This window comes from Schistocerca cancellata, chromosome 7 (assembly GCF_023864275.1).
Source record: "Schistocerca cancellata isolate TAMUIC-IGC-003103 chromosome 7, iqSchCanc2.1, whole genome shotgun sequence".
In the NCBI taxonomy this organism is placed as follows: Eukaryota; Metazoa; Arthropoda; class Insecta; order Orthoptera; family Acrididae; genus Schistocerca; species Schistocerca cancellata.
Window position 1 is genome coordinate 174291683 of NC_064632.1, and position 15313 is coordinate 174306995.

Consider the following 15313-nt stretch of genomic DNA (forward strand, 5'->3'; position numbering starts at 1 on the left):
ACATGTCGTAGTAGGCCTGTTGCAGTAATTTCCTCGTATGACTTGGCATAGGTGTAAGCTCTGTGTTGTTGCTTTCCATCCGTTCAGTAATAGAACCCCTCCTCCATTTCCCAGTGATATTGCATTTATCATCATGTGATACGGAGCTTGACCTATAAAAATTGAAGACTGTTTGGTAATTTTTTGAGAACTCCTCAAAGCCACTCTTCGTAGTGTCTAGCACTTGTCTCAGAATGAAAATCTGCACCTTCTTTTTGTCCAGCAAAATATGACAAAATTTTGCAAGAACCCATCTTCTTTCTCAGTGTGGCAAATTAGAACCCATTTTCAAGAATTGAGTGGTGCTAGAACTTCTCTTTTCCAGCCATTCCACTTTTAAATACTTACTTCGTGACAACTGTATATGATACCTGCTGAACAAGGCATTTTTTGTTCCAAATGATTTGCACAACACTGACTGTAATAAGTGTGCATCTCGTGTGTTGAAAGTGTCTCATTTCCTGTTAGAACTCATCTCTTTTTTTTCCTGCTAATCACTTATTTTTCATTAGCACAGGTTTTTTGTTTTACTTTTTGTATCTGGAGTCATAAGGTTGTTTCACTCATATCAGGAAAATATTCTGCTTCAATCTTTAACATTTCAAATACGGCTGCTACTGTTAGAAACTGATTTTCCATATGGAAGTTGTTGATTTTCCATATGGAAGTTGTTGATTTTCCATATGGAAGTTGTTGATTTTCCGTATGGAAGTTGTTGATTTTTCCGTGTGGAAGTTGTTGATTTTTCCGTGTGGAAGTTGTTGATTTTTCCATGTGGAAGTTGTTGATTTTTCCATGTGGAAGTTGTTGATTTTTCCATGTGGAAGTTGTTGATTTTTCCATGTGGAAGTTGTTGATTTTTCCATGTGGAAGTTGTTGATTTTGTTCCCTCCTCCCCCAACTGGCCTCGAAGTAAGTGAATGCATTGATCACAATGGACTTCTTCACAGCTCTGTAAACAATATTTGGTGTCAAACAAGTAGAAGGCAGCTGATTATATGTGAGGATTGTCTCTCTCACACATGCAATGAGTAGCTGTAAGATTGTTTTCTGTTTGATTGGGAACCCTGATGTAAACACTGCATTAATGAAATACTTTTCAGAAGTCTGGCGACATAAGCATCCGACGGGTAAGGATGCAAAAACAAATGAATTAAACAAGAGATATTTGTGCTTTACGTAGATTTCTGTGTATAAAAACATGACAGCTGTGAAAGGCAACAACAGACTTTTTATCTTGTTCACGCATATCGCCACTAAGGAATTGCAGCAGCCTACATCTACCATTATTACGACAAAACTCTAATCAGAAAACAATGAAAATCCACCTGTGACTAGAGAATGGTTAAATCTTCACACTGCACAAAGGAAATTATTAATATAATTGTGGTCTTGCTTCTGTGACTCTTTGGAGTTGACACTCCCCAAAAATTCTCAAAAAAGGACTCTTTTTCTCTTAAATGTTACCACAAATTTGGCCCCCATTTAAACTAAAGTGAGCTATTTATATGTCAAATAAAACTAAATTTTTCCACAATTAACTGTTATGAAATGGTATTAGACAAAGTCCTAATGGAGATGGTATGTCCTTGGGTTCCTCCCACCTTTGAACAGGCTTACCCAGCCTGCCCAGCCTACACATTAACATGGGCACTGAACCACATTCCAACTCAGCATTTTTCACATTAAGAAACACTGGCAAAGGTGAAATAAGTGAGAAGTGATAAATACAGATCCCAGGACTCACTAGATATCAAACCTGACACTTCCTGATTTGTAGATTGGCACTTGATCAGTCACTGTAATGCCGTAATTTAAGTCCACTAGATATTAGAAATTCAGAGACATAATTATTTTTATGTAATAATTTGCACTGTAGCCCAAGGAATAAAATTTATCTGGACAGTTTATTTTGTTTGTATGAAAATGTAGATATCATTTTGCCTCTTTGTCATGAGATAATTAAAAGAAACTAGAATTACATTTCCTGCGGTGGCACAGATGCCATGCTAAATAGTGCTTCTGCCTGCAGGGCCGTGCCCGAGGCACACGAGAGCAGCAGCAGGACGAGATGGGAGATAGCTACTCTTCAGATGACTCGAGCAACAGCTCAGATGGCGACCGTGATCGCCGCTTGCAGTGTTCTCCTTCATAGTTGGCACCAGCAGCGGTTGACTGCCCCCCATCCCTATGTTGTGCCATCTGAACCCAGCAAAATTAATTTCCTCTTCCTTATAAGTGGACATGGAGTGCCTGGCTTCTCAACTCCCACCTTGTTAGCTCTGTAATCCTTCAATAGGATTCCTGTAATATACATTCATTCTTTGTGGCATGTTTGAGAGGAGTTTGTGTACCATCAATTCACTTACATGTCAGCTCAATGGATCATATCCATTGCCTGTCCATTAATACCAAATAATATTAATAGAACATATTCTTCTCTTAAAATATTTGTTAGAATTATTTGTGCTAATTATTTGTTCATTTGATGTTTGTGTAAAATGTTACTAAAAACCAAAAATTTGGAGAACAGATTTTTTTTTCTTCTGTATACATGCCACAACTCTTCATGAAATTAAATTTTATTATTTGGGTGGTTTAATATGTTGGCATTCTGATCCTTGTAAGTGCCACTCTCTTCTACAAAGGTATGTTTGGGATCAGAAAATGTGCTTTTCAGCTCCAGCAGAAACAAAGACTGAAATAAGATTTGAGGTTTGGCATCACATGCATGAATAAATAACATATAAGTGAATGTGATATTTGTCAGTCCTCACCATTAAGATTGACTGTTTTATAATACGGATTGTTAATTCTTTGCTTCTCTCTCTCTCTCTCTCTCTCTCTCTCTCTCTCTCTCTCTCTCTCTCTCTCTCTCTCTGCCCCCCCCCCCCCCTCCTGCCCCTCTTTTCCCCTCCTCCTCCTCCTCTTACTCTGTCTCGTCCTCCTCTCTTCTTACATTTTCAGTTATTTTCTTAAAAATTTCAATGGTTTATTGTTGCTCTGTATAGATGTTAGCTCTGGCATTGTAAGTTATATTTTGATGTTTCACATACACTGTTTGAAATGAGATATATTTTTGTTGTATGTGAGCGTCTTGAACCACTGTTACAGAAACTTTCAGAATGTAAAATGTTGTAAATTTGTCTAGTTATGATGTAAAAGAGAAAGTGTAAACAATAATGTAAATTTTCAATAAATCACACACACATAAATTCCACACAGTTATTTACACACATGGTAACGCGCGCACACGCAAACAGACTTCCATTGTAAATAATGACTGGGGTGCTAATTCCTGTGAGTTACATAAAGCTTTTTTTTTTTGTCATGCCTTGTGTCCTGTTTAGCATGTTATATAGGCTACAGTAGTTTCTTGTCACTCGAAAATTTAAATTTTATTATAATTTCTGGTGAGGAGACATGTAACCATATCCAAGGCATGAGAGAAACTGTCACACAAAATTTAAATAGTTCGTTTTCAAATGATTCTAACTATTTTAAACCCTTGCCAATACCTTTATGCATTTCAAGTGTTCTACTTGTGTGATTATCACACACTCCCTATTCCACCAGCAGTGGGGTTTGTGGCTTTGTAATATTCAGAATATAGGTCATTGAATGGGCTGGCTTTGTGTGTGGAGACAATTTACACTAGACTGGTACTTGTACCCTTACACTGTTGATATGTGCAGCTGCTGAATTATCAACACCCCCACAAATCTGTCAGTTTTTGTGACACAATCACTTAGCAGATAAGGAGCCTCATCAACAGATGCTGTAAATTTACAAAAGGCTGTAATCTGTATGCATTTAGTCTCCTCCCCTTGCCTAACCTATTCCTCCTCCTCCCCCCCCCCCCCCCCCCCCCTCCATGCTTTATCAGCCTCTTATTTTCTAGTGATTTCCTTGCACTTCTTGCTATTTCTGTACAGTCCTTTCCACTGAGACATTGCACTGTGTATTTTGTTTAATGGAATATTTGTTGTTGTACAACTCCTTTAATGTGCCACACAATGCAGTACATTGCAAGGACAAGGCGAGAAAGTCACAGCCTGTCAGAGATTATACTGCTATCTGTCAAAGTTTTTCCACCGTTGATGGTCTATTGCCAATAGAAATTGTACATGGTTGTTATAACAAGTTGTGGAAATCAGCGAATATAAGAGAACTTCAAATGTATGTGGAAAATATCTGGGAAATTTGAAAAAAAAGGCCTGGAAAAATGTCATTTTTGTCTCAGTAGGTGTAATGGTTTGTTTATTGAGATGTCTTACATCATCTCTGGCTGAGTGCAGCTTAGTATGTGCGCCACTTCCCTACTCCCCCATTCTTACTGCTTCTCCTGTTTCTACCATTCCCCTCAGCTTGCAGTCAGTGCTGCCACCACTTCTTGCCACTAGCCTAGCAGCTGCTGACGAGAGGTAGGGAGGCGTGAGGAGTGGTTTGTTTGGATCTGATCCTCAGAGACTGTTGACACAGCATCTGGAGGCGGCGACCATGTATGCGTGAGTTGTATTTGAGTGATTGCGTGAATTTGTTATGCTGTCATTTTCTGACAGAGGCTATGGCCAAAAATTTAGTTGTGAGAGTGTGATTGTCTTTTCTATGTGCCTGTCTGTGGCTCAGTGATCATCTTCACGGTGAGTAGCTACATATTATCATTTGTACCGATTCTCAGAGTATTGGTGCTACTTACCTGTTGCATGGATTGATCACCAAGGTCTCATTTCAACAACATCGTGTCTGTGACATGCGAAGAGATGGCCACACGAATGGACTTCCATGACAGGCCAAAATCACAGGCCATTTCTGCAGTTATCTCTAATGGATCGGGCCTTCTGATATGAAGCCATTCGGTTCCCACCAATGTGCAGGCCTGACAATGGATCTTGTCTCACCAATCTGCCTGCAGTCCGGGTCTGACTGTGTGTGGTGTAATGCAGTGGATTTACATGGTTTATCTATGGACCAAGGCCTGTGGTGCTCCTGGGCAGGCCAGAAGCCATCGGCGATGGATTCCAGAAATTACGACTGTCTCCCTACAAGTACATTGTACATTGTGGGGTTTTATAGACATTTTACTCATTCAAGTACATTCTGGCACTCCGAAAGTAGTTTATATATTAGAAAGTACGGACGATAAGAAGAAGAAAAGTGTGCCAGTCGCTGGGAGTTTGTGTGCTATGTACTCAATTATTTCTTGAAAGAAAAACCGCACAATACCTGTAAAATAACATTGGGTAATAACTGATAATAACTAACATAGTAGAACCGACATTTTATTGGCAGTCGCTAAAAGTGTTGGTTTAAACAACTCTTCCCTGGCTTATACTCTACTTCCAAAAGGTCTACTTTTTTTCTGAGGTTATTTCTAAAATCAGTGAAGGTATCTTAAATCTGTCGTGCAACTCCAAAGAAATGCGTATTTTTGTCACCAAACGTGTTTCATTTTATTGAAGTAAAATAACGTCAGTGGTCTTAATAAAACATATACACCATTTCACTTGCTTTCTCCATCTAAAAACAGTTCATTACAAAAGTTGTTGATTTTAGTACTTAAGATTTTTGCTCACACATTTAGAAATAAAGGTATTCCTTATATTTTTGTCAACTTACATCTTCAGTTACCCTTGAGATCTCAAAATTTGTCAGGGAAAAATGCTAAAACTCATCTGGAAATCAGGGAATTTCACTTGGGAAACCTGTGACAACCCTATATAAGAAATCTGCTCCTTCATTGTCTGTGGATGAATCCAAGCACAACAATAAGATAGTACATGAGTGATATATTCCATAGCAGAAACATCAAGAAAGTGAGCAATGTGTAATGAGCAACTGACAAAGATGTATGAAGCAGCTGACAAAGTGGGCACATCTGAAAGAAGGGTAAGATATAGTTTACATGAGGAGTTAATTACAAGAATGCTTAATGGGGGCAAAAGTAAATGTGAAAACAAATGTCAGGATCATTTTAAAAAGAATCATGCAAATTTTGTGTGAAAATTTCTTTTGATAGACAATATTTGTATCTGTAGTTTCATCTGAGAAATGAAATGGCTAACAAAGCAGTGGGCATAACCCATTGGTATTACACCAAAAATTCATCAAATGGAGAAGCTATTGGCAGCATTTTCTGGAATGCAAAAGGGAATAGCCATCTCAGTTACTGCCACTTAGTTAACTTTAATTGGCAAATGTGCTGGAAGTCTTCTGGATCGATTGGGTGCAGAACTTTCTACAAGTCCTAGACTGGCCAGAGATGCTTTGGTACAAATTGTTGGAATGTCTGTTCCATTTGCCATATTTAGCCTCCTTTGACTTTCATAACTTCCCACATACAAAGAAGTTTGTGACTTTAAAGTTTATAGTCCAATGGAGCGGCTATGAAGAATTGCTTTAGATTGTGTTCTCTATAGGAAATGAAGTTCAGTCTTGTATAAATTTTTGTGTGTGCAAATTCTTTGAGCTCAAAGAAAATAAAATCTAGTATCTTAGACATTAAATATTTAAAGCTGTTGTTTATAAGAAAGAGTAGGTACATGGAATAGTGCTGCAGAATAAAAATAGTATGTTCTGATTTCATGATAAACAGTTTGGTTTTCACAAATTCAGCACAGCAGCTTGAATTTCACGTCTTGTAGGTTGCAGCAAGATAGTGGAGTTACGAAGAATAATTGCTGAGCTCTTGTAACATAGCTGTGTTAAAAATCATATCCAAAAGCTTCTCAAGAAAGTGGATGGTGATTTTGACTTTCAGGGAAAGTATATCAGCCCTCTTCTACATCTACATCTACATCCATACTCCACAAGCCACCTGACGGTGTGTGGCGGAGAGTACCTCTATCGGTTCTCCCTTGTATTCCAGTCCCGTATTGTTCGTGGAAAGGAGGATTGTCGGTATGCCTCTGTGTGGGCTCTAATCTCTCTGATTTTATCCTCATGGTCTCTTCGCGAGATATACGTAGGAGGGAGCCATACCTTCGGTGAAGGTATGTTCTCAAAACTTTGACAAAAGCCCGTACCGAGCTACTGAGCGTCTCTCCTGTAGAGTCTTCCACTGGAGTTTATCTATCATCTCCGTAACGCTTTCGCGATTACTAAATGATCCTGTAACGAAGCGCGCTGCTCTCCGTTGGATCTTCTCTATATCTTCTATCAACCCTATCTGGTACGGATCCCACACTGCTGAGCGGTATTCAAGCAGTGGGCGAACAAGCGTACTGTAACCTACTTCTTTTGTTTTCGGATTGCATTTCCTTAGGATTCTTCCAATGAATCTCAGTCTGGCATCTGCTTTACCGACGATCAACATTATATGATCATTCCATTTTAAATCACTCCTAATGCGTACTCCCAGATAATTTATGGTATTAACTGCTTCCAGTTGCTGACCTGCTATTTTGTAGCTAAATGATAAAGGATCTATCTTTCTGTGTATTCGCAGCACATTACACTTGTCTACATTGAAATTCAATTGCCATTCCCTGCACCATGCGTTAATTCGCTGCAGATCCTCCTGCATTTCAGTACAATTTTCCATTGTTACAACCTCTCGATACACCACAGCATCATCTGCAAAAAGCCTCAGTGAACTTCCGATGTCATCCACCAGGTCATTTATGTATATTGTGAATAGCAACGGTCCTATGACACTCCCCTGCGGCACACCTGAAATCACTCTTACTTCGGAAGACTTCTCTCCATTGAGAATGACATGCTGCGTCCTGTTACCTAGGAACTCCTCAATCCAATCACACAATTGGTCTGATAGTCCATATGCTCTTACTTTGTTCATTAAACGACTGTGGGGAACTTCCAGAAATAGGCATGTTGAAAGTTACAGAGCTAAATATGTTGTCCGGTAATTCTGTCAGTAGAAATAAAAAACCTAATATATAATAATAGAGTTCATTACACACAAAGGCCGCATGGGGTAGCCATGCAGTCTGAGGTGCCTCGTCACGGTCTGCGCGGCTCTCCCCCTTGGAGGTTCGAGTCCTCCCTTGGGCATGGGTGTGTGTGTTGTCCATTGTCCATAGTGTAAGTTGAAGTAGTTTGGTCCCATAAGACCTTACCACAAATTTCCAAATTTTACACACACATCTGCTCACATTATGGTGAAAACGCAGGCATCATGCCAGCTTATGTTACGAGTAATGGAGACAAGAAAACACCAGTAATATACTACAGATGGTGTGGAATGTACACTGGATTGGCCAGTCTGTTCAAAAGTCAGTAATACAGTAGTGTGTGTTTACAATCTGAACTATACAGTGGATAAACCTAAATGAAACGGTACTATTTTGGTTACAGAACTAAGAGTGTGATTTTTTGTGTATAGAGAAGCAAGTGGTAATGGTATAGAAGCTGTATCAGGCCAAATACCTATGTTTGAAAACATCTGTCACAGGAGTTGGACGAGCACATCTTGTGGCACATGGTCTTTAGTATTTTAATTTATCGTTTGATGATATGCCCCCTCTGTTTTCTGTTGTTGAGAAATGACTCCATGTGTGTGTTAGGGGTAGACCTTTAATGCCATATCATTTTAGTTTCACCTAGCAGAATTTTATGGTCATTCCACATGATCAAAGACCTCAGCAAAAATCACAAAACGTGCTTATAGGGTATTTTGTATTTAGTTTAGTAGAACTGAGTTTGAGGTCGTATATTGCCTTCTCAATAGAAGATCCTAGAGGGAATCTAAACTGGGGTGTTGTTGAGAGGTTATTCTTGGAAAGGCGGTTCGGTTTTTTGTTGTGAGCTACCTTGTTGAGAAATTTTGAGTATGTAGTAAGGAAAGAAATCTGTCTATAATTAGTCAGTTGCTCATCTCAACTTTTATATATTGGTGTTACTACTGCATACTTAAGACTTTCAGGGAAGACACTGTGAATCATTGAGAGGGAAATCATCAGAGCCAGAAAAGGTAATGAATTACTTGGAGATGCAATTTTGAACTGCTGTTGTGAATGCTGCACCTTGGACATGTTGTACAAATAAATATTATTGTATGAAAAAGTGTCTCCTTTTATTTTTGTCATTGTCACCATACCAAAGGTACATGTGAATTTTTCTCGTTTTCACTTAAGTATTTGATTCATTCATTTCAGGACAGTTAGCCCAATGAATGAAGGCAAAAAAAGGTCGATTAAGGGAAAAAAAACTGTGCAGTCACAAAGTTTTGCACAACATAGGAGGGAGTGTCATGAGTAACATACTAAAAAGCATGAGTGATGGCTATGAGCTTTGGGGTAGGGTATTTAAAGGTCAGTTTTGTATGTTTTTGTCAAGTAACTCGAATGCAGCAGTTCCTAGCGAAAATATTTCACCATACAAATTTAAATTACATTAAATTTCCTATAAAAGAGGTTACATCCATATTTCTGTGTTGCAGGAGATGGAAAAATTACAGATTAGTAAAAATATTGTTCTAAATGAAGAAATTACTGTTTATCTTTAAATGAAATTTGTTAATAACAAATATTAAAAGTGTGTTGTATGCCTAAGTGCAGTAAGAGAGAGACTGTGTTCTAGTGGTGTAGCAGGTTGCAAGGGGGAGGGGGGGGGGGGGGATGCACGAGGTACAAGTGCAAGGGAAGCTAGGTCACTGGGTTGCTCTCATGCACTTCCCTTCTTCATAGATCTGCTAACTGAAAGATAAGCAGGCGATTCCCCGCTCTATCTGCCCCATTATGTCATAAGAAGCAATGACAGAGTGATTCACAAAGTAAAACGGTCCCTCCACAGCCCACCTTCTGAATCACTGGTGACAGAGTGCGCAAGCATGCCCGGGAAGGCTTATTTTGCACAAAATGCTTTAATGCTACATGGAATGCTGACCATCATCATATTGAACAGTTACCATACTGGGGCTGTTTGGAACATAAGCTTTGCCATCTAGTCCAGTTTTCCCACCATCTTTATGTTCATTCAGGTTTCTTTTCTCTTTCTCTTCTTCTTCTTCTTCTTTTTTTTTTTTTAAATACAAAAAACATGCACCTTCGAATCTTTCAGCCATTTAGCTCTTGGCCACTTCCTTCACATCTCCATTTCGTGTATCTTCTTGGGAATCCTGTTTTTTTTCCATTCTCTTTATTTATCTATACCATTTAGCCTCAATGTTTCTATTCTTCTTTGCAAGGATTACTCTCTCAGTGTTTCCATTATCTTTTCATTCCTTCTCTCTCCTTGTTACTCCTGACCTACTTCTGAGAAACTTCACTTCGTAAGCTTGTAATCTGCTTATATCTCTTTTTCTTCATTATTCATGTTTCAGATGCATAGGTCAGTATTGGGATGTAGAAGCTTACACCTTACATATATTACTACTATGCTTTTTTGTGGGCTGTCTTTGTTCTGAAACAAGCTCCTAAGGATTCGTGGGAATGCTTCTGCCTGTCTACCAGGTTCACTGATCTTTCTCAATACTTTCATTTTCCTCCTTCACATTTCCCAAGTACTTAACACTTTTCACCTACTTCAATTGTTCACCTCTATTTCCGCTAGTTGATCTGTCTTCCTTTCTAATTGTAACCAGGATATCACATTTGTTGACATAAATTTCATTCAGTACTGTTCCTCAATTTCTGTCAAAGCATCCAGCTGTTCATGAATCTCCTCCTCCCTATTTTTCCAGATCATGAAGTCATCCATGAACCCCATTGCTTTCATTTTGTCTTCTCCAGTTTTTCTGTCATCTTAATCATTATCTTGCGGTTCGCCGATGACATTGTACTTCTGTCAGAGACAGCAAAGGACTTGGAAGAGCAGTTGAACGGAATGGATGGTGTCTTGAAGGTAGGATATAAGATGAACATCAACAAAAGCAAAACGAGGATAATGGAATGTAGTCGAATTAAGTCGGGTGATGTTGAGGGTATTAGATTAGGAAATGAGTCACTTAAAGTAGTAAAGGAGTTTTGCTATTTGGGGAGCAAAATAACTGATGATGGTCGAAGTAGAGAGGATATAAAATGTAGACTGGCAATGGCAAGGAAAGCGTTTCTGAAGAAGAGAGATTTGTTAACATCGAGTATAGATTTAAGTGTCAGGAAGTCATTTCTGAAAGTATTTGTATGAAGTGTAGCCATGTATGGAAGTGAAACATGGACGGTAAATAGTTTGGACAAGAAGAGAATAGAAGCTTTCGAAATGTGGTGCTATAGAAGAATGCTGAAGATGAGATGGGTAGATCACATAACTAATGAGGAAGTATTGAATAGGATTGGGGAGAAGAGAAGTTTGTGGCACAACTTGACCAGAAGAAGGGATCGGTTGGTAGGACGTGTGTTGAGGCATCAAGGGATCACCAATTTAGTATTGGAGGGTAAAATTCGTAGGGGGAGACCAAGAGATGAATACACTAAGCAGATTCAGAAGGATGTAGGTTGCAGTACTGGGAGATGAAGAAGCTTGCACAGGGTAGAGTAGCATGGAGAGCTGCATCAAACCAGTCTCAGGACTGAAGACCACAACAACAACAACAACAACAATCATTATATCATCTAAGACCACAATAGAGAAGAGAGGCGATAATGCACATCCCTGTTTCACATCACTTGTTTGCTATAACCAATCTATCCTTTCATTTCTCACTTTCACACAACCCAGACTTCCACAGTACATCTATTCCATTGTGCTTGTTGTCTCTTTTTCCATTCCCTTCTTTTCTAGTACTTCCCAGACCTTCCTAATAACATGAATGCAAGTAATTCATATGGATTTCTATGTAAATTTTTGCAGATTGTTGTACGCTACTAGAGGGGAAATTGATTATTGGTCATTCTGTATGTATTGTTTTTATGGGAAAGGCAACTTTCCCCACCATGAGTGCTGCTCAGTTTTTGGTTTACAGACAAATTATACCTTCCCAGCATTTTAATTGTGTTCTCTTATGTGAACAGACAAAACAACTTCATTCAGAATGTTTTTTATTTTACAGTGAGTGACTTTTCCACAAGAAATAAAATTAAGAAAATAAGATGCAAGACTTATACTTTACTCATACAACACTCTTTTCATTCCTGTACAGAATGGCTGGAAGCTGGTAATTTTTCATATTTCATAACAATTCGTTGTTAAATTTATTCCTAGAATATTCCATTGTAGTGCCATATTTTCACAGTCTGTAATACTTTATTAAAATGTGTTTAGGTACGTATAAACCAAGCATAATGTAAATAAGTGATTGTTCCCATTTTTTAACCACTAATTCAACTGAAGCTGCTTGAATTCTGCTAAAACAAATCATGGTTCCATATTCTGTCTCAGTATGGATTAATATATTTCACAAAACTGATTTATGAAATTATATTTCATGACCACCAAAGTAGCAATTTTCTGCCAAATCGCCCATCATTTCTTCATTATATTGATGTGTCCCATATAAATATTTACAAACTTTGCAGAGCCTGGTCTAAGCAACAAACAAAGATGAAATGATGCTAATCACATAGAGAAAGTTGTAGAATGGAACAATCCTCCAACAAAATGAGATTAAGAAATGTGAACAATTCAATGTTTCACATGTCTACTTTTGTCGTGACAAGAAGGCACATTTCCATCATTGATGGGCTCACGTATAAAGCTAACAAACATTGTTTACATCTTTCATAATCAACTATTGGTGAACTGGAGTGAATAATAAATAGCATTTCTTATATCAATCACTAATACAAAAAGGGTTCATTTCAGGCCAACATGTTTTGGTTGTCTGCTGTCATTGTTCAGTGTGCCTTTAACTGTAACATTTTCGTAAGGTTCTCACACAGATAAATGTGAAAAAAATTAATAAAATCTGACTTTGACACTCGTGGAGACAGGTTCTTTCTACATTATGAGAATGAGTTAGGAGAGAGCCAACATAGAGTTAAAATTGTTTGTTCATTGAACAGTGAGGTTCCAACCCTTTTTAAAATTACAGCCTCTAAAACCAATTACAGATTTGGTAAGTAGTAATTTTGGTATTGGAATCAAGGTATTTAAAGCATTATTATGAAAGAAAACAGTTTCACAAATTAATACGTAATTATTCAATAAGCAGACCACAGATCATAACCTACATCTTGCTTCCTCAACCACAACCGAGGAATCAGTCTCGAAAAGACAAGCGAAGAAAGGAACGTTTTCTTGTTACAAAAAGTGATAAATCACGTATGCAGCTTCTCATGCTGTTTATCCATATCTTTGATTGCTCTACTTCTTAAATCTGTCATACAATATTTTATTACATTTATATTAGCTTTTATTTAAAAAGTAATGTTATGAGTGATATGATTAGTACTGTGATATTTCATGGATATTGAGTTGTTTATAACTCATGACTAACTCCTTGAGCTATCTAAATATTTAGGCTTTGGCTTAAAGCATATCATTAAGCTTGATAAAGCTGGTGATGGAAGCTAGTATATGGTGGACCAAGAGGATGATGAATGAGGTACAGTTTCAGTTTTAAAAAAAGTAGGTTTATATCCAGATTGGAGAATTAGATCAGGTGCATTAAAAAATCTAGAAATACAAAGGAATGGACAGTGAAGTGTGTAAATAAATGGCCAACTCATGTGTTTTCCATGCAGTGTGGTAACAATAAATATGTGAGAAAATGGAAAATGTACAAGGGAGTTCCTTGCATATTATTCGATAGCTACAATAATGTTTAAAGAAACAGAAGAAATAACTGCTGAGAAATACAGACTTCACTCTGCCTGAAGGGGAAATATAGAGTACAAATTGGATAGATTAAAAATTCTAGTAAACAGCATAACTTAAACTAATAGGCAACAGATAATCAGAGCTGGAGAAAACAGAGTTAACGAAATGGATTCCATAATTAATGGAATTAGCGAAGAAATAAACCTCTCAAGAGCTTTTAAAAGAATTATATAAATCATAATACATGCTCTAACTAGTAACTTATACTGTGTTGGCATACAGGAAAAATTACTTAAAAATATTTTCAGCGAATTACACAACGGAGAAACAATATACGGACGATTTTAAAAACATAATTGCATTTCGACCGGCGTCTCTATATGAATGCCACGTTTTATAAATACGAAGTTAAATATTGTTTGATGGGACCTGTCGGGTAAGGGGGTTTCAAATCAATACTGAAAGTCAGAGTGTCCTGGGATTTATAAACATATTTGGCAGGGGGAAAGGTAGGGTTGTATAGCAAAAGATTTATGGCCAAGTTGACTGCGCCTAGACATAAGGACTCGCGCGACATAGATTCAAACATTAAAGCACTTTACGAGAGGGAGAGGTATCACCTGTAATAAACGTAACACGGCCTCGAGACGAGGTTCTTCAAGATGCTAGTAGGTAGCAGCACGGTCGTATGGTAGAGTAGGAACGACGTGCCTGCCGCGGAGATCGACGTATCAGTTCCGATGTTCTCCAACAGAAGTCGTCTTGGTCAACGCGATCCACTGTTGTTTCTGCGCACGCGTAGGCGGTGCAGGAGGTTCGGCGAAAATCGGTACTGCTGACCGAAACGGTACAAAATTGTGCGAATCGTTGTGGATACACCTACCAAGTGCGAGGAAGAAGAGGAAGCTGTACTTTATGAAGCGGCAGGAGGAAGAATTACATTCGGGCAGCGAACCGTTCGAAAACCGGCCTTAGGTAAGTGAAGAAAGCGCAGGTGAAAGAAGTGACGCGGCGGCATCATCTGTGCACTGGCTCCGGAGTCCTCTTACCGCAGCAGACGACGCGCGTATCCACATGCTGTTTGTCTCGAGCCTAGCCAGTGTCATCAATCGGGTGTCCTGTTGTTGAGCGGAACGAGTAATTGCTGCTTAAGTCTGTGCGTTATTAGTGAAGTTCAACAGTGCTCACTGTTGCAGGCACAACAGAGGCGTTCCTGAAAGCAGTCTAGGTCACACTCTGTCAAACGCGTTTTTTCTGCTGTTCAGGCTGAAACTATTTGTCCATTGGGTAATTGGCTGATGTATGTTTATTTTTTAGAAGAAGCCACAAGTACGTCTGAGCTACGATAAACAGTTCTTAGCTGACTGCACGAGTGGTTAATTCTACCAACCGCTGAGATGTGTGTATTTTATCCTCGCACGTCTGTCTCCTAAGTTTAGTAGCGATTTACGTCTCTGTTAGTTTCTTGCGATTTGTCTGACAGCTACGGATCGCCCTAGTAGATGTTTCGTGACAATTGGTCTCTTTGCTGTCGCTTCAGCCTGACGGCGCGTTCTAGGTCCGTATCTGGCCCGTCAGCTGTTAATACCTTCAGTCTCAGATAAGAGAAATGCTGAAG

At 38.6% G+C, this 15313-nt stretch overlaps 1 protein-coding gene across 3 annotated transcripts in view; it reads left to right on the forward strand.

Annotated features, from left to right (window-relative positions):
* The window catches only part of LOC126092014 (DDB1- and CUL4-associated factor 8-like), a 138333-nt gene extending 135079 nt beyond the window's left edge, over positions 1-3254 (forward strand). For all 3 annotated transcript variants that reach the window (XM_049907394.1, XM_049907395.1, XM_049907396.1), the window contains one exon: positions 2072-3254. In XM_049907394.1, coding sequence (XP_049763351.1) covers positions 2072-2194 — 123 coding nt within the window. In that variant the 3' untranslated portion in view covers positions 2195-3254. The remainder of the gene's footprint in view (positions 1-2071) is intronic.
* Positions 3255-15313: the final 12059 nt, after the last annotated feature.